Source organism: Cyprinus carpio, chromosome A4 (genome assembly GCF_018340385.1).
Source record: "Cyprinus carpio isolate SPL01 chromosome A4, ASM1834038v1, whole genome shotgun sequence".
Taxonomy (NCBI): domain Eukaryota; kingdom Metazoa; phylum Chordata; class Actinopteri; order Cypriniformes; family Cyprinidae; genus Cyprinus; species Cyprinus carpio.
In genome coordinates, this window is record NC_056575.1 from 8,176,108 (window position 1) to 8,196,541 (window position 20,434).

The 20,434-nt window shown below is 38.5% G+C and overlaps 1 protein-coding gene and 1 long non-coding RNA gene across 2 annotated transcripts in view; one reads left to right on the forward strand and one right to left on the reverse strand.

The window, feature by feature from the left end:
• Nucleotides 1-3,161: 3,161 nt before the first annotated feature.
• On the forward strand, nt 3,162-20,077 carry LOC109083136 (muskelin). The gene is made up of 18 exons (XM_042748935.1): nt 3,162-3,241; nt 5,253-5,322; nt 6,341-6,483; nt 6,734-6,822; nt 7,497-7,606; nt 8,047-8,239; nt 9,885-9,962; nt 10,119-10,184; nt 10,681-10,793; nt 11,721-11,933; nt 12,071-12,292; nt 12,660-12,789; nt 15,186-15,333; nt 16,048-16,162; nt 16,665-16,804; nt 17,361-17,463; nt 17,686-17,740; nt 17,873-20,077. The coding sequence occupies exons 1-18, from the start codon at nt 3,162-3,164 to the stop codon at nt 17,992-17,994; spliced, it is 2,190 nt and encodes a 729-aa protein (XP_042604869.1). The 3' UTR covers nt 17,995-20,077.
• Nucleotides 12,788-20,434, reverse strand: part of LOC109079741 — a 32,020-nt gene continuing 24,373 nt past the window's right edge. Inside the window, exon 6 of the long non-coding RNA XR_006157955.1 lies at nt 12,788-13,171. This is a non-coding gene — a long non-coding RNA (uncharacterized LOC109079741). The remainder of the gene's footprint in view (nt 13,172-20,434) is intronic.

Sequence of the window (20,434 nt, forward strand, 5' to 3'; positions counted from 1 at the left end):
GAAGTCGGCTGTATGTACGCAGAGGTATCGGCTAGCCTTCGCGGTTGCAATGACATCCTTCAGCAACTGCGCACTTACAGGGGGCGTGATGTTGTTCTTTAACAGAAGTGCTCAGCATAGAGGTTTTAAATAAGACATCATCCACACGTAGCATTAATTATTATTTCCCCGTGCACGTTCACCTTCAATTTGGGCTTTTTAATCTGCGCAACAGAGCCCGGAATGCGGACATTGGCAAGGGTTTGGTGGAGTCCTATCTTCTCCTCTTAGCAACATGAGACCCGTTGCTTTTTCCCGGAACATGCACATACTTTTCCAATAGCCTAAGGCATTATTGTACACACTTACTTTAAGAGCTGTACGTTGTTCATAACAACCCAGACATTTCGGCAGTTCTCACATGCGCGCGAGGAGTTTGCGGTAACTGTGTCATTCATCTTATGAAGAAGCCGCAAATAGCTTCATTCGGACGCGAAGACTCATGCGTCCTCTTGCGTTTCTGTAAATCGCGTATTATGCGCGGCAGCAGGTGCAGTCCGGTCCGCACTACGAAACCATCACTGGTGATGTTGGGAATACTGCAGCTGCTCCAACTCTGAAAATGTAGCGTTTACTGGACGACTGCGTTGCTTTACAGTCTTATTTTGTAGTCATGGACACACATACACTTGGCTTTTTTGTTCGCTGTTCTATTATATCATATCCATCATGTGACATAGTGCGGCCTCCCTCAATGGAAACTTAAAGGGACCTCCTACCGAACTGCTGCTGGATCTCATTAGCAACCCGTCCCGCCTGGGACACACTAGGTGTTTTAACTCAAGTTTGTTTGGCCCAAACTGTTTGTTAATGTTTGGTAACAAGTGTCAAAACGCGCACTGTGCACTAAAATAGCAGTAGTAAAACCTCTAAAGTATTTCAAACTTTTATCAAATAGTCAATTTAACCGCATCAAAAAGGCAGCAAGACTTGAATTTTATTACATTTATACTTAGATTATTTTTCTTATTATTTACAAATATAAAAAAAAAAATCAAAAATGTATTTATTTCCAACAATATTTTACTTATATATCATAAAATAAATATATCTTTATATAATATTTATTATACATTTTTGGAAGAAAATGCATTGCTATATTAAATAATTGATCATATATTTCTGTTTTTCTGAGTCACCCACAAATTATTTTATGATTAAGATTTTATTTCATGGTCTTTTTCATTATTATTTTACCCTGTAGTGATACAGTTTACTCAAAGTGAAAAGGTTTGTTGTCCTGTGACATAAATGAGAAGAAATATTAATAATATGAAAAGCTAAAAATGTTCTCTTTATAGATTGTAAAGGACTGAATGGTCCTGCTTTAAAGTTCTATCCTTCATCCTTGCAAAAATTGTACCTTTAGGGGTATAGCCGCTTGTGAGGCAGTACCCTCAAAGGGACAACTTTGTGCCTTATTTACCCCTTAAAAGTTCATAGTTCTACATTAAGGTACTTCTCTAAGGTAATGCACCTTTAAAAGGTAGATATGTACGAAGTTGTTTTAGATCTCTAAAGGTACAATTTTTGCAATTTTTTTTTCTAACACATTTTATTTTTATTTTTTATTTATTTTTTTACGTTATTACGCACAGGTTTAAAAAATTGTGACACAAAAATGGTCCCCATCCATTTGAGGTGAATTAAAAGAGCTCTTGCCAAGATCTGGCCATGCACTTAGCTGAAAAGACATTATCTTCATTTCTTACATCAGCTTGTGTCCGGTAAAAGACAGCATCAGTGTGCTTTGATTAACTAAAGGCAGGATGCATTTATCTAGAAGGTCATTGTGTTCTTCAGTCTCGAATAATTAGCCTCACTGATACGGCATTTTGACAGCCGTGTCCACAGTGATACAATATAATCATATTAGTTGTCTTTTAAAGAAATTCACTGTTGGCACAACACAGGATGCGTGGTAGCGTTCACCTTTTCTTCTCCAAACAATCGATTTTTCAGATGTCCCAAACAGTCGGGAGGGAGCTTCATCAGAGAAAATAACTTTGCACCAGCCTTCTGCTGTCCAATCCTTGTACTCCCTGCAGAATTTCAGTATGTCCATGACATTTTTCTTGGAGAGAAGTGGCTTCTTTGCTGCCCTTCTTGACACCAGGCCGTTGTCCAAAAGTCTTGGCCAATGTGCGGGCAGATGCTCCCACACCAACCTGCTGCCATTCCTGAGCAAGCTCTGCACTGCTGGAGACACGATTCCGTAGCTGACTCCTCAGGAGGAGACTATCCTGGCACTTGCTGGACACTCTGGGACGTCCTGAAGACTTCTTCACTGCATTCGAACCTCTCTCCTTCAAGTTCTTGATGTAAATGGTTCTTTCAGGTGCAATATTCTTTGTAGCAATTTCCATGCATCTATCTATGTCTTTCTGTCTGTCTGTCCATCCACATCCGTCTAAACTTCTTCAAAGATTAATTCTCTATATTTACTTGTCATATCATATCAAAGAGCCGGTGATATCATGTGAAAACTGAAGCCCACTGTTAATCGTCCGATAAAAGACCCTCAGTGCATGGGATTAAAGAGGATTACAGTTCACTCAAACAAAGAAGCACCTCCGCCCCCTCATCCCTCACTTGGCTCCTTGGCTATGAGGATGGGATTGCCCTTGGAGAGTAGCCACCGGTTCATTTGCTTGTGTCAAGAATAGCCTACATTCAGGCTAGCTGCAGTAAATTTACTCTGAGCCTCATTGTTATGATTAACAGTTCAGCCATTGCAGGGTGATTTGTTTAAAGTATTAGTGCAAGGTTCCATGAAAATATTTAGGTGATGAGGAAGAGGGAAAAGTTTTTTGTAGTGTTTTTAACCCCTTAGGACTATTTTCTTTTAAAATACATAAGGCAATGCACCATTTCACACCAGTTGAATTACCAGGTGAACTTACTAAAAACACAATCCATGTTATCAGATTACATTGAATAGATTCCTTTATAGCCTATATTATGTATGCTCTATATGAGCATTTATTTAGTTATTATTCCCATAGTGTTGTAGTCCTGTTCCACTTTAAGATTGCGTCTTTCTCTCTGTTTGTATGCGTGTGAATATGTATGCATGTATGTATATGCGCGTGTGTGTGTGTGTGTGTGTTTCGTGCATCAAGATGGCGGTGGCTCCTGACAGCAGAGTGCTCTCCTACAGTGTTTATAAATGGAGCTCCTACTCCTCTACATATTTACCCGAGTGAGTAACGCACATTCAACACTGACGTTGAGACTCTATATATGCTCTTAAATGTACATACACGGTATAAACTCTGTAATATTAATCAAGTCCATGGCTTTATCTAACAAACGGGCCGGGCTACAGCAGACGGGCACATATACATGAAGCAGGCGCAAAATGTATAAACTGCAAACAAAACATCAAGAGAATTCTCTCATTTTAAGTTACATATTAATGTGCATCTTGATGTGTGGAAGTGGCTATAACGTTAAATGTGTGTAAATGTGCAGATGTTACTGTCATGTTAGCATGCTAGGTTAGGCTAGTACGAAGCAGCCCATATGCGGTTAACACGCCTGAAATACACGGATGCTTTAACTTTACATGTTTTTATACAGATCGTGATGCTCTTTTATGAACCTGACAGGTGTCTTACTGCACTGTGTTTACTCTTAAAATATAATCGAGATGCAGCATGTAGCCGGTTAGCTACACTGCTAGTTTACTATAGTGAACTGTTATTATGGAAGTAAATAAACCGCAAATCGTTGAAAGCAGTATTTATTTAAAAAATATCTGGTCGGAATACAAGTTAATTAGACTAACTTACACGTACTGTTTTAAAATACATAAATGCATAAAGATCCTATGGTGGCTAATGCTAAACTGTTGGAATATGACACTGCGAGAGTCACAGACTATTTTTATCCCCTCTTTTAATCTTCTTCTGTTACTGTTGATCTACGATATTATGTAACAATACTTCCTTGCCAAAATGTATTTAACAGAGGGGCATTTGTACGTCAAATGCAGTTATTTCTAGCTATGTAGCAAGGCATGAAGTAGCAGAGTTTCGAAACAATTGAGCTGCCTATCTAGGCAGCCTATGAAACGCGGTCGCTCGCTCACTGAGTTTTGAAACACAGCCAATGAGCTGGCTGGTTATTGCGGTCTAACCTATAATATCCATCCAATTTGTGTCATGCAAAATGGATCATATATTACATATTTGCATCCCTTCTATGTAAACTGTGTGTGAGATGTGACAGCTAGAGGAAACGGACTGACATAAACAGTGAAAAGAAAGTGAAAGTGAAAGTGACGTGACATTCAGCCAAGTATGGTGACCCATACTCAGAATTAGTGCTCTGCATTTAACCCATCCGAAGTGCACACACACAGAGCAGTGAACACACACACACACTGTGAACACACACCCGGAGCAGTGGGCAGCCATTTTATGCTGCGGCGCCCGGGGAGCAGTTGGGGGCTCGATGCCTTGCTCAAGGGCACCTAAGTCGTGGTATTGAAGGTGGAGAGAGAACTGTACATGCACTCCCCCACCCACAATTCCTGCCGGCCCGAGACTCGAACTCACAACCCTTCGATTGGGAGTCCGACTCTCTAACCATTATTCCACTACTCCCCCCACCCCAAAATAACAATTCACCACATGCATTAATCAGTGGTGAAACGTTATTGTTGTGATGCCTGTGTACTCTTGCCAGTTTTTTTTTTTTTGCTCGTCACCTCAATCTTCAATGCTTTATGAACTAGCAAGCTTAACTGTGTTGGACTTGGCATAACCAGCATAATCCAGTTGCAAGCATGATTGTATAAACAAGTCACATTTGTGCATGCAATCATGATTAATACATGATTAATAAGTGGTGAAACGTTATTGTTGTGACACTTGTGTACTCTTGCCAGTTTTGTTTTTGCTCGTCACCTCAAGCTTAAATGCTTTATGAACTAGCAAGCTTAACTGTGTTGGACTTGGCATAATCCAGTTGCAAGCATGATTTTATAAACAAGTGTGCATGCATTCGTTTTTAAGCCTGCATCACCACTGGAAGGTCATAAAAGCACTGGATATTTATGCTTTCATGGTGACTGACAGCATATTGTTATGGAAGATCAGAACAACTTTCCATCATGCATGCAAGAAAAAGTGGGGGTGAAAGTTTTAAAGAATTTTTGTGGTGCTTTATGCTTTTGTTTAATTCTTTCTTATTTTGTTTGCTTGCAGGAATATTTTAGTGGACAAACCTAGCGATCAGTCTTCCAGGTGGTCATCTGAGAGCAACTACCCTCCTCAGGTAAATTATGTTTATGCATTTCAGTGTTGACCTGAGCTGGATAATAGTTCCTATATCAGGGTTATTATTGTTAACAAAAACAAAAAATGCTACTTGGGGAAAAAAAAAAGTAAAAAGTAAAATCATTGTATTTCAGCTAGTTGCCAGGCTATCCATTCTCATTTTCTTTTAGTTTATGGTACAAAAATAGATAAAGCTAAAATTGCAGTACAAATGTATAATATATGTATATATATATAAAAACACAAAAAACGAATAAAAATGATAAAAACACTGCAAAATTATTAAAACATCATCTAAAATTTACATGAGAATAGAAGACTCTGTTTCTGATTATTTGTTCTGCGAATGCTTTGCAGACAGATTCCGTGCTCACTTATTACATGATTTCATTATTAAGTGCATTTCCCACACTCAGAGCGCTACAGTGCAATGTAAAAGTAAAACATTGCAAAATAAATTAATAATAATAAAGAAATAAAGGGAGAAAAATAACAGGTGTTGGTGTTTGGCTTCATAGATGTGCATTTCAATTTTGAAAGTTGTTGATATTGGTGATACATGGTCTGTGTCACTGTGTCTTGCTTTCATCTTCTTTTGGAAAGAGGAAGCCTCTTTTCTTTGCCGGCCTTGTGGCACAGACCATTGCGGCACAGACAGACTTGTGGTTAGGCAATTAAGAAATCGAAAGTGCATGTTGGCGGTACAGTAGCACATGCCCTCAACTTTTAACCTCCAGCCCAAACTCAAAGCCTTGTGTTTTCTCACTTGTGTCTTTTCACTCTCATCCTTTCACTTAAAAAGGTACAGTGAACCTCTGCAGAGATTAGAACTATACAAAAATCATAGTTCCTGTCGTTATCCACTTTTTTCTTTTTCTCTTTTTTTTTTCCGGAAATGACCTCTCTACATGTTGTAAATCATCACGTGATCATCATATGTTTTGATATTTATGATCTAGAACATTTCAGATTAGAATTGCTTTATAGTAACTGTTTTTTTTTGTGATACTACTCAGTACTTGATCTTAAAACTGGAGAGACCAGCTATCGTTCTGAGCATCACCTATGGCAAATATGAGAAAACCCATGTGTGTAACCTGAAGAAGTTCAAGGTGTTCGGAGGCATGAGTGAAGAAAACATGACGGAACTCTTGTCTAGGTGAGACTTGTGGGAAGATGTTAGTTTGTGATTACAGTCTACCTACAGGCTAATCTTTATGTCAGATAAGCTTCATGGACTCTTAGCTTTTAGACCATCTTGACAGCAGGTGACTAAACTTAGTTATAGGGCATCAGAACACAAGCATTTTATAAAATGGCTTAGAGTGTCTCTTGCACTTGTTATGTTTGGGGAAATGGCTGCCTGTGATGTGATGAGGTCATTGACTGTCTTTCTCATCTAATCCTAGTGGCCTTAAGAATGACTTCAACAAGGAGACATTCACGCTAAAGCACAAGATCGATGAGCAGATGTTTCCCTGCAGGTTCATTAAAATAGGTGAGTGTTTACGGAACTCATGTGGTGACACATTTAGGGGAAAGATCAGTCATCACATGATTTCAGAGGAAGACAATGAGTTGAGTGAGTGATTGAATGACTCTGCAAGTCTTTGACGGAACAAACGAGTGCTTGTGTGAACGCGGAACTCTTTTGACAAGACATTTTTCTCTTGTAAAGTCACATGCTGTCTGTTTCAGACATTGAAATCTCTGAGAGTCGTTTGAGAATAGAACATTTGAAATATATATATATATATATATATATATATATATATATATATATATATTTAAGCTGTATAGTAGAAGTTGTGGCTTAATGGTTAGAGAGTTTGACTCCTAACCCTAAGGTTGTGGGTTTGAGTCTCGGGCCGGCGATACCACGAATGAGGTGCCCTTGAGCAAGGCACCGAACCCCCAATTGGTCCCCGGGCGCCGCAGCATAAATGGCTGCCCACTGCTCCGGGTGTGTGTTCACGGTGTGTGTGTGTTCACTGCTGTGTGTGTGCACTTTGGATGGGTTAAATGTAGAGCATGAATTCTGAGTATGGGTCAACATACTTGGCTGTATGTCACGTCACTTGTTTATTTTTTTTATTTTTTTATCTGCAGTTTGTCAGCATATGTGTGAATGTCCTCTCTTCATGTTGTCTGTGTGTGTTTGGTTACGTACAGTGCCTCTGATGTCATGGGGCCCCAGCTTTAACTTCAGCATCTGGTATATTGAGTTACACGGCATAGAAGATCCAGACGTTGTCCAGCCCTGCCTTAACTGGTACAGTAAGGTGAGTTGTGTCCAAACATCCACATCCATCTTTGAGGATGAAGTTCATAATTCACCCCAAAAAATGAAAAGAACCATTTTAAGACCAATCATAATTTTCTTTTTTTCTCCATTTGTATGCAATGATACATAGTGACATGAAATTATGGATCTAAATGGCAAATTTATATATATAATATGCATGTATACAGTAGTCAATATTTGAAGTGGATCAAAACCTTTCATCAAAGTTATCCTAAAACCAAAACAATACCCATTCTTGTCTTAGGACAACTCTTATGAACTTTTATGATCCACTTCAAATGTCGTTTACTGTATGTATCTTAAAAGAATTAAAAAGTTTGCATGCTACATAATAGAAAATGCTTATTTCAAAATCTGCAGTATTAAGCATGGATTGATGGCACATTAGAGCTAAAGTGGTTTGTTTTTTCCCGACAGTACCGTGAACAGGAGGCCATCCGCCTGTGCCTGAAACACTTCCGGCAGCACAACTACACAGAAGCCTTCGAGTCCCTGCAGAAGAAAACACGGATCGCTCTCGAGCACCCCATGCTCACACACCTCCATGAGCGGCTGGTCCTCAGAGGAGACTTTGACGCCTGCGAGGAGCTCATAGACAAAGCCGTGAGAGGTACCTCACCCTGTGTTTCATCATATGGATCTGTGCCACATTCATTAAGTAGGGAATGTGGGCATGTTGGTTCACTGTAGGCAGAATGGTTCTGGATTATAATCATGTTATGGTGCAAGCAAGTACATCCTTATATACATCCAATAAAGATGAGATCCACTCAAACGGTCTGTTTCACTCGATGCAGAAAAATGCTTATTAAAATACACTGCTCTCACTGTTAGAGAGATTTTGATAAACTTGCAGCATTATGGCACAGTTGTATTATTATACAGCAGTACGTACTTCAAAAATAAATGACTCAAAGCTTTAGTTCCTCGTATTCTCACTATTTAAATAGTGATTATTTACTTCTTTGCAAAACTTGTTTTTCACATACTCCCACCTGAGCTAATATTTGCCTGTTGCCTGAAGGGTGCAGGTAAAAATGAGGAACTATGAATTTCATTAAAATTACTAAGATTTTAACATTCCAATTCATTTTGAATAACACAATGAGTCAAAAATAATAATAATAATAATAATAATAATAAAAATTTTTATTACCAATGTGCTGCTTTTTGACACAAATTTGTGGGTGGTTTCACACAAACACAGTTGAGAGCTAGTTTCCATAATAGTGTTGGTCATATGTCAGTAATATGCAACTTAAAAGTTCACCTGGTTATGATTCAACCTGCAGAATGTGTGTCCTCAAAACATGCAAGCTTTAAGGAAGACATCTGCACAAATGTTGTTTAAATTTAAACAAGTAACATTTGAATATTTTGGTTGATTTGAGAATGGTTAATGCTACCAATAGCACTGTAGTACTCATTGACAGCTATTTGAATTACTGAAGGTTGTGAGTCTCTGTGATCTTGGCTTGAGAATGCCTCTGTTGATCATTTCACCAGAATTGATAGTTTATTACAATGAATAAGAGGAAGTGCAACACTCAGTATGGTCTCTCTAGAGAAGGAAATTCCCACCTTCCAGTAAAAAGAACCAATCTGTAATCCTTAAAGATCACATTTTTTTCCTTTGCAACATCTTTTGTCAGAAACCTGGAAAACAGTTTGGGGTTTTTGTGCGATTTTAGTTTAAAATATAGTTTATGATACAGTTGACGTTCGGTTTAATTGGCCTAAAATATGTTGTTTTATTGTGACCTTGGTGAGCGATGTTAGAGATATCAGTCTTCACCCATTCAATTAGATAGGAGTTGCTTGTGCATGCCCAAAATAGCTGCTCAGCTGCTCAGATTGCAAATGTGGCCACAGAATGAATTGACTCATTAAGTAAATTTTCTGCAAATCGCAGCAAACACACAGTAACATGTTACCATGTGAAAATCTGCTCTAAAGATAAAGCAAATAGTCGATCCAGTCTTGTGCTGTCAGGCTGGTCAAGAGCAAATACTGTGTTTACAGATTTTGTTTTTTAGAAGGAATTATCTTCTACATATTAGGATGGGATAGGATTTTACACACTTGACCTTTAAAGTTGTTCGCAATTGCATTTCATGTTATTGCATGTTCTCTTTATTGGTCACAGTGTAAATTTACAGTAATTAGAACCTAATGTACACTTGGATTGTTTCCCGCTCAGAGAGCATGCATTAGCAAATTAAAGTGCACACTTGACTCTATCTGTTCTCTTCCAGATGGTTTGTTTAATCAGTACATCAGCCAGCAGGATTATAAACCACGCTGGAGTCAGATCATCCCCAAATGTAACAAAGGTACGACAGCAGAACACAGAAGTGGCAGCCTCTTGCTCCGACTCCAGGGAATCCATTAATGATTTCAGGACTGTATTGAAATTCAGTGTGTCTTTTTCCTTATACACACAACTTTCAATTCACTTCTGTTCTTTCTCGTTTTTTTTTTCTGAATAGGTGACAGTGATGATAACAGGCCGGGCATGAGAGGAGGTCATCAGATGGTCATTGATGTACAGACAGGTACATTTAATGTTAGATGGCTGATTAGCATAGTTTCTGATTGGGGCGGTTTTCACAGCACTGTTTAGCTTGTCCTGTCTTACTTGTAGTGGAATGCATGCCAAGACTGCATTTAGCTCCGCTGTTGTGAGTTAAGGGCTGTTTTAAATGTGTGTGTGAATCTGTGAGCTTGTTGTTAGAGGAACAATCGATCCTGCAGCCCTCATGTGGCCCTGGGTGTTTAAACTCTCCTCAAGTAACCCGCTCTACAGCTCAGCTCACGCTCAATAGCTCAAACAACTGTCTTTGCTTATCACCATGGCGACATCAGCCTTTCAACCTTAGCACACAGCTGCTATTCAAGAATTTGATGATTTTTAACAGATTTAAAAACAACATAATCGTTTTCATCTTTCGATTCCATAATGAGTTTCTTTCAAAGGTGTAAAACACCTCACCCACTCACCGTTGCTTTCTCTTTCTGTTTTTTTTTTCTATTCGCCTCTTTGTTTGGCAGAAACTGTGTATCTTTTTGGTGGCTGGGATGGAACGCAGGACTTGGCTGATTTCTGGGCATACAGCGTGAAGGAGAACCAATGGGCCTGTATCTCCAGGGATACAGAGAAAGAGGTAAAAGAGGGATATTCCATCATTATGTGCTCTATGTATCAGTTGATCTTTAGGTAATCTGAGTAAGAGCTAAAACCGAGTTTCACATACTTCACTGTGCTTTCTGTGCAGAGTGCACTGAGTGATGTGTACTCTTGCATCTGTAGGTTACTTAGATAAGAATTTTTTGACTCATAGTTGTAGTAGTTTGTGAATGAGGAAGAGAATGAAATGATTGTAATGGAAAATATGTAGAATCACAATAGTGCTGACAGAAGTTATATTTGAGATCTCTTTGGTTGCTAAAATCTGCATAAATCTCAGTACGGTTTCAATCTCTCAGTGTTTGGTGGCAGCTGGCAGTCTGATTCTAGTAGGTCACATGAGCTGCCAATAGTTGGCTGCCTGGCGGCTGGCAGTCTACTTCCTTTGCAAGTGTAAGGAATCATTGATTTATGACGTACTTTGTTTTGCTCTCCTCCCACTCTAACGTCAGGAATAATATTATTTTTATTCTACATTTGTTCATATGACTCAATTCTTTTCATGATCTCTATATATATATATATATATATATATATATATATATATATTATATATATATATATATATATATATATATATATATATATATATGATAGTGATATGGAACGCATTAAATCAGAGCTGAAAGTGTCTGGCTGCAGTGAATGGATGAGCGTCAGTCAGGATCATGGCCATTTGTCTCCTTTATTCAGGATAACCCTCACTTAAACGTTGATGATATAAAAGAGTATATAAAAAACCTATATGCCATTTTTATGTGCTCTATGTATCAGTTGATCTTTAGGTAATCTGAGTAAGAGCTAAAACCTATATGCCATTTTTATGTGCTCTATGTATCAGTTGATCTTTAGGTAATCTGAGTAAGAGCTAAAACCTATAAAGGTTGTGATATATTTCTTTTAGAATGGTCCCAGTGCTCGTTCGTGTCACAAGATGTGCATCGACTCTCAGCGGAGGCAGATCTACACACTGGGCCGTTATCTGGATTCCTCTGTCAGAAACAGCAAGTCACTGAAGAGTGACTTCTACTGCTATGACATTGACGCTAACACATGGACTCTCCTAAGCGAAGACACGTCCGCTGACGGAGGACCCAAACTCGTTTTCGACCACCAGGTACGCATTTTAAATTACGCAACCTATATTCAGAATATATTCCCACATACCACCAGGAGTCTCCCTTTTACAGGTTTATGATGAACAGTTCAGTATCTCTCAGGTTTTTGGACAAAACATCTCTTTATCTCTCTCAGATGTGCATGGACTCTGAGAAGCACATGATCTACACTTTTGGTGGTCGGATTCTGACGTGTAACGGCAGTGTGGATGACGGCAGGACGTCAGAACCTCAGTTCAGCGGGCTTTATGCGTATCACTGTCAAGCTGGCAGCTGGAGTTTGCTCAGAGAAGACTCGTGTAACGCTGGGCCAGAGGACATCCAGTCCCGCATCGGACACTGCATGCTCTTCCACACAGTCCGTCTCCTTAGTAACGACCCATAAAGCGCTCTGAGCTGCAACTCAGATATTTTACATGTTGACCTGAAATCTTTAATTTTATATAGATGCATTTGTGGCGTTATTGGTGTGAATTATTGGTGTGAAAATATATGTATATATATATATATATATATATATATATATATATATATATACTAACACAAATTATATTTTCCCAGTAAGAATAACAAAGTAGATTTCAAAAATGGTTTAAGAGAGAGGTGATTGGTAAATTTATTCATTCATTGTTGTTTATTGGAATAAAAATATTGGTGTTTAATGGAATTTATGAGTGGTTTTGACAACAAATTTGATGTGATAATTTTTCTTTTCTCTCCCACAGAGAAATCGCTGCTTGTACGTTTTCGGAGGTCAGAGGTCCAAAACTTACTTGAATGATTTCTTCAGTTACGACGTTGATGGTGACCATGTGGAGATCATCTCAGATGGCACCAAGAAGGACTCAGGCATGGGTATGATGTCATTAGCAAGCTGTAGATTTGTGAAAATACTGGCGATTGTTTATTTTTTGTCATACTGTAACAATGGCTCTTACAAAGCCGTGCCCTGAGAAGACACTCCTTAAAAGGAGAGCGGAGGAATCTTGAGCATGAAGGTGACATCATGTTCAGAAATAGGGTTGAATCAGGTGGGGATTATGTCACTGCTGTGGCCCGTTACGTGCAGCTGAGGTGAACATGTGATCTATTGCAGTCCTACTGTTCAACCGCTAAATCAACTTGACGTCGTCATCTTGATACTGATATACACAGATCTGCTGGTCTGGGTGAAAGTGATGAACGTTTCTCATGAGGATTGATTGTCCTGATGATGGGTGAATAATGCAGCAAATTCCTGTGCAGGGAGACAAGGTTTTTGATGTTACAATATATTGTTCTACAAAGAACACGCACTCTACCTGTCATCAAGATATTGTCCTCTGAAGACTCGGCATAAAATATACATTTTAATATTTAAAGTGTTCTCTGGCAGACTAGAAATTTGCAGCTTTAGATGACTCTAGTTATATAAAACTGTGTTTTTTTTTTTTTCTTTATAAAATGCTTATCTCACAGGCACTATGCTAGGGTGTTAAATTGGTTATTAGGGTATTGCTAACATAGGGCTGTGCAATTAATGGTAATCTCCATCACCTGCTTTCAGATGGAGCGGCATTTACTACACAGAGCCATACGTGACTGACAATTAGGCAATATCGCGTTCATTATTGGAGATCGAATCACCAGCGATAATGAACACGATATTGCATAGCTTTTCAGTGATCTACGGCTCTGTGTATTAAATGCCACTCCATCTGAAAGCAGGTGATGGAGATTTACTACTAATCACGGAACCAACCCAAGTCTCTATGATAGTCGGGTCCTTGCATAGGGCACAGATCCCTCTCTTCTTGAAAATAAGAGCTGTTTTTTTTTTACCCATGATTTAAAGTAGCAGCACACCTTTCATCAAGGTGAAGTAGCACAATTTGAGGTGTTTTCTGGCTGCATTTGCAGAAAAATACAGCAGTGTTGTTATTGTTAACTGAAACTACTGAACCGAGTGAGTTCTTAGAAAATTCTTCATGCCCACTCACTTGTGTTGATTAGCTCACCTAACACACACTTGTTTGATTACTCACGTTAGCTACACATGCATGCAAATTAAACTTGCATGCACAATCAAGACTTATAACAAAGAAGACTTTGTAAAACGTCTGATCAGCATAGAGAAGAATTTGGCGTGCAGACAGGTCATAATGTCTGCACACCCACATAATGTCTCCCAAAATTTTCTTCGCTTTCTCTATAATCAGTAATTATAGCATGATATTGTGTCAAGCTCGGAGGAAGATACCAAATCGAACAGGCAGTTAACAGAGAGGAAAGACACAGAAGTTGAACGAGTGTGAGAGCTCTGTGAAGCCTGTGAGAGACCGTGCAGACACAGGCCTGTGACACACTTCCTGTTCCCATAAACAGATTGTGTAAAATCTCAATGGGCGACTTGACGCAATGAGAGCGTATAAAAAGACCTCTGTGTTCTCTCTGTTATTGCGTTAGAGAGAGATGTGTGTGCGACGAGGACAGGGGTGACAGAAAGAGAACAAGAGCAAGAAGGCAGCAGAGACAGACAAAAATAAGACTGAACAAAACACAATTTACCAGGAAGGAAAGGAAGCAGTGAGCCCACAACCAGACATTAAAGAATAGTTCACCCCCAAAACATCATTTTCATGTAGTACCAAACCGGGGTGATGTTTTATTGAGCATAAAAACAAAACAAAATCTGTGTGAAATGGAATTACAGGCCAGCTGACAGTGTGAAACCAATCAAGAGATTCAAACGCTGTCCTGGGAAGTCATCCTGCTTATTTTTAACAACTACTTGCTAAATAAACTAAATATAATTTACAAAAATAAATAAATCAGGAGAATGACATTTATTTTAGTTGAAACTGGAGAAAAATTGAAGAGACTAGATACCATGGAGTGATACAATAGAAATGAAACTATTATATTAATAATACTAAAATAATATATTATTTTAATGATTTAAAATCAACAATAAATATTGAAGAAATATACAAAGAAATATTGCAAAACTTCATGACCGATTTAAAAATAAAAACGAATGCAAATTTTGGAAATTAATTTCCAGGTGGGGCAAAAAGGTTATTTTTGTAACATTGGTAGAACATTTGTCGAGTTTGCCTGAAACCATATAAAAAATGGAGTTGATTTGCATGTTTTTTTTTTTTTGTTTTTTTTTTTTACAAATGATTAAACCAAGCTGCTACATCATGACACTTTAAACAGTTTATGCCTTTTCTCAATGATCTAAGTGTAAGTCTGTGTTTTTGTTGCAGTACCAATGACGGGATTCACTCAGCGTGCCACCATCGACCCAGAGCTCAATGAGATCCACGTTCTATCAGGACTCAGCAAAGACAAAGACAAACGCGAGGAGAATGTACGCAACTCCTTCTGGATCTATGACATTGCACGCAACAACTGGTGCGTGAGTTCTCGGACACGCTCTTCATCTGTACAGCAGTACACATTGAATGCTAATAAGTACACTAGACCTGTGTTTATACGCTGTGGCCCTGAGGACACCCTGAATCAGTAATCCACAAAGTGCCTTCAGACGCTTAATTCCTGAGGATTTAGATTGCCATACACTGCTGGAAAGAAATAAAATCTTCAGTTATGATTGAAAAAAAAAAAACATGTTCTTTCCTTCCTGCAATGTATGTTCTTTTTTCAGTGCATTGAACAGCCATAGCATTGAATGATGCGTATATGATGCCTGTAAATGTATCATACGAAAAAAAAACTTACATAAATTGTTCTCTGCTTGCATGCGCATTGACATATTGAATATAGCAAAAACAAAAGTTGTATTTCAAAGGCCGCGTAACTTTCAGAAAGGGATTTGGTGACCATCAAACAGGAACAGAATGTTCTCTGCTTGTGTGTGGGTCTGGCCGCTCGTGTCTGCATGCACATGTGTGTGTGCTTTGCGTTTAAACTGGTGTAGAAAAAAACCCTTTGTTCTGTACACTAATTGAAGCAGTTGGCTTACAGCTTCTGAAAAATTGATCTGTCACTGTTTCCTTTGGATCTGGTGCACTGGGTTGTCTTTTTGTTTATTTGACTTGATTTGGGTGGGTGCATGTGTGTGCACTTTTCTAGGACAGTATGCATAGACTGTGTGTTTGTGTGCAGGTCATGTGTTTATAAGAATGACCAGGCGGTGAAAGAAAACACCACTAAGGCCCTACAAGAAGAAGAACCTTGTCCTCGTTTTGCTCATCAGTTAGTCTATGATGAGTTGCACAAGGTAATGTAGGTCATTTCACTTTTATACCCATGGAAAATATGAATGTAACTTTTATGTACAGTGTGGTGGTGTGATTTAGGATTGGTTGGTTAGCGATCTGAGCTGATAACCCAAAGTTTCAAGTTAGGTTTCAACCTTAACTTACCTCAAGGATGTTAAGATGAAGCTAAAATCTGATTCTGTTTATCTCTTAATACTTGATTTTTTTGTTTTTCTTTCTTGTTTGGTTAAATATCTTGTTTTAATACAGAAGTATCTGGTCTATTGTGTATCTTTACCTTTTTAAAGACAATGATTATATTGTGGGTGACTGATTTTAAATGACCATATGTTACTACTTTTGGGTTGTAACCTGTGAACATTTGTAGAGACATTTAAATTTAATTTATGTTTACCTCTTGCACTTTGACAGCTTGAGCTGATAAAACACCAATTTCCTTAATTGCTGTACTGATTAATCAAAGCAGTTAGCAGGGGATTGATATGATGATATGGTACACAGGTGCATTACCTTTTCGGTGGAAACCCAGGGAAGTCCAGCTCACCCAAAATGAGATTGGATGATTTCTGGTCTCTAAAACTGTGCCGCCCTTCCAAAGAATATCTGCTTCGACACTGCAAATACCTCATTCGCAAATACAGGTACAAATATACTTTTATATGAATATGAAAGTGCTTCACCTGTTACAATCTGCTGTTCACAGACTCATTATTCTGACCTCACAGTTCTTGATTAGGAAATTGTGCTTAAGAATAATGTTTACTGAATTGCATAGTCTGGTGTCTCTCTGTCTGAAGCCAAAGAAACTGTCAAATTCTTTTAGTTTCCGAATGGCGCTAGGAAAATGTTTTAATATCTGTTCCATGTTAAATAGTTTGTGTGGAATATGAAGAACATGATCTTTCTCTGATCCTGTTGTGATCTGTCTGATCTGAATGTAAACCATTAGGACCCAGCTGTATTGTTCTGTAATTGCAGTGTCATGCAGCACTGCAGTTAGTGATTAAATTACAGCAGTAGTTTTCCAGTTGTGCATGCGATTTCTGCTTACTTTGTGCCATCTGGTGGCCATATGTGGTTACTTAATGGAACAGTAGTGTTCTGTCCTCATTTGTCCTTATTGCATTTAATGTTGCAGAGTTTTTAAGACACATTTAAACGTTTAAATTCTGATTGCTTCCTTGTGTGTGTTTGCAGGTTTGAGGAGAAGGCTCAGACCGAGCCCTTGAATGCACTTAAATATCTACAGAATGATCTGTCTCTTACCGTGGACCACACCGACCCCGATGAGACAAAAGAGGTCAGGAACCTCATAAAAAATGGTTGCATTGTATGATTAAGCTTGTAGATAACAAACCTTTAAACTTTTGCGTTTTCAAAAGTATGCGCATTTACAAAAGTTTTAAAAGTTTGATTTCCGTTGGACTGAAACAAAGTATCGTGTAAATGCTTGAGTCTGACTAGGCCCAATATACATGTTTCATAACTAAATGTGCTTTTTTTTTGTGTTTGTTTCCTGTAGTTCCAGCTCTTGCCCACTGCTCTGTTCAAATCCAGCTCAGACTTCATTCCTCTAGGTGAGCGCTCTTTTTCATGAACACAATTGTCCTCCAATCATGTTCTTTTACTACAACTGAAAATCAGCACAGAGTCTGCTCATATATATTCAGTAGTGCTTTGATACTTAATCTAGATTTTTTTCATGACAGGCTTTTCAGATGTGGATCAGACGTACGCCCAGCGCACACAGCTGTTCGACACGCTTGTCAATTTCTTCCCAGACAATATGACCCCACCCAAGGGTAACCTTGTTGACCTCATCACCCTGTAGCCACGCCCTACACAATAGACCACACCCCTCTTTAAACCTCTCAGACTCCTCCCACCCAAAACAGAAGTTATTTTTCTACATTTTCCACCCGAGGTGTGCCGTGCCCACCTACTGTGTTTCCTCTTACAGAAGTAATGGCACTTAAACATCACTGAGACTTATTTAAAATGCAGAAATATAATTTTCTACTCTGGATTGCCAGGGTTGTGCTTTTTTTATTTTTTTATTTTAAAAAGGTGTCAGAATTAGGTCTAAATCTGCATATCTGCCAAATTGTTTAACAAACTTCTGCTTAGTTTCAAATCTGTTTCAGTTTTATAAATTAAAATTTCTTTCATACAGGTTGAAATATAGGTGAGTTATAAATCCAAACAGCTTACATCATAAAGGGGTGGTTTTGATTTATGAACTGTGTGATCAACATGGGTTCCGTTCTGCCTTGCTATTTTAAATCACATTTTTATGGACAAACATATGTTCGCTGAGCCAGTGGAGGCCGAAGACAAAGATCAGAGTGCCCTCTAGAGTCCGCTTTCTCATTCTGTTCACTCTCAATACTGGATTTGAATACTGGCTTCCATCTAAACCTGCTGCTGCTGCTGCTATTGGATGCTGCCATGACATTAGTGCTTTCTTTGACACTTTAATAGGGATGAAACACCTGATTCCATAAGTTCTCATCCACACATTTTAAAAGGTTAAATTTGCTAAAGTGGCATGTGTGAGGTGTAATGCACACATTTAGATACACAAGAACTGTTTTCCACTGTGTGTGTGTGTAGGACCGCAAATATTAGTAGCACATGATCATTCATGGCAACACTTTGTACTTTATAAAAGGTCATTACACTTGTATCCATTAGCGAATGGATGAGCGAACACTTTGCTCCAATTAAGCAAACCGAAGATGTGGATGATTTGAATTTTTGAAGTGTAGATTGCGATTTACTTCAGGTTATGGCTGCTTTTGTCGGAACTCAGTATAGTAGAGTTCATCCTGCTTCATTACACAGACTGTTCACCTTACTGGTAACTTACCAACTCAAAGGAGCCTTATTGGGACCACCGAAGACAAAAGAGACCCCTCACTATTTATTATTATTATTATTATTTCATGGTGAACTTGAGCCCTGAATGTCATATCTTATGTTCTGTTTCTCTCTATGATGTCATAGAGACCCCTTCATTCCATATGAGCTTCCGGGTTGTTTACAAATCTTGACAGATGAAAGTGTGTTGGATGATAGTCTTCCATATAGTTCATCCATACATCTGGATAACTTGGCCTCCATTTGTGCAGTGTTAGTTTAACAGCAGTTATTTTTGTTATTTGTCTCCCTGTGCATGAGTAGGAGTTTTTCCCTTGCAAAAAGAAAAAAAAAAAATTCATTAATTAGATCGCTCTTAAATTTGCTGTAGTTTTGGCTTCACCCATGCAGAAACCAAAGGCTCAAAGAACCATGGGACAGTACATTATGCTTCACCCTGCTGATTGTATTCTCTCAAGTGTCATATCTCAATTCCCTGAACTCAGTATTAGCTGTGATTTGGCTCTGTGGAGAAACACTTAAGGCGCACTTGAGTGTGGAATTTGACTTCTTTGTGATTGGCCAGTTTGTGATGTATAAGATTCAGTGCCCTTTATTTCTTTCCTGGCATGAAAGCAATTTGGGTCTAAATGATTTGGAATCCAGGGCTTACTTTGCCTTTCCTAGCTCTAGCAGTGTTTTTATGTCAGGAAGAAAGTTAAAAAGAATAAAATAAAAAGTATGAAAACAATGAAATCAAGGATACATGAGCGGATCGACACTTAAAACCGGAGACTTTTTGTCAGACTTATGCCAAATACGTTTTCTTGCTTTCGGTGTACATTTCTGCAGTGTCAGAGATGAAATGACTTTCTCTTTTCCTCTCTCCTGGAAATCCTCATCTCGTCGAGCCCCCCTCTGCTCTTGAGCGAGGACACATTGAGGTGTCAGCACTACACTGTGGCTCTCATGAATGTGTAGAACCCATTAAAGAACTGCATTGTATGTAATGTACATAAAGAATAAAGATTGTATTTTGTTCAAGTTTTCTTAAATATTGTCTCGGTCTTCCTTTAACATAGACCTATAAAAACTTTCAGCATTTTTAGCCCATTAGTATTTTCACCAACCATCCAACCAAAAAAAACAAACTAAATAAAGTTTTTAGACTAATTATATTATTTTTGCTGTAGTGTGTCAGTAGGAAATATCAGTTTACATTTCCAAACATTCTTTTTGCCATTAATTTAAATAATCCAGTGAGATTTTTGTATGCACAAGGAGTCTGACAACAGCCAGTGCTCCACTCAGAGATCTGATCTCACCAACATCTATTCTGTTTGGAATGACATGAAGAATCAGAAAAACTGAGGCTGACTGAATCTAGAATCTATGTAGCAACGTCTCCCAAG

Bases quoted from the DNA above. Each gene is read 5' to 3' on its own strand.
- LOC109083136 (XM_042748935.1), top strand. From the start codon at position 3,162: ATGGCGGTGGCTCCTGACAGCAGAGTGCTCTCCTACAGTGTTTATAAA. The intron at 7,607-8,046 runs GTGAGTTGTGTC...TTTTCCCGACAG, and splicing joins GCCTTAACTGGTACAGTAAG to TACCGTGAACAGGAGGCCAT. The intron at 10,794-11,720 runs GTAAAAGAGGGA...TATTTCTTTTAG, and splicing joins CCAGGGATACAGAGAAAGAG to AATGGTCCCAGTGCTCGTTC.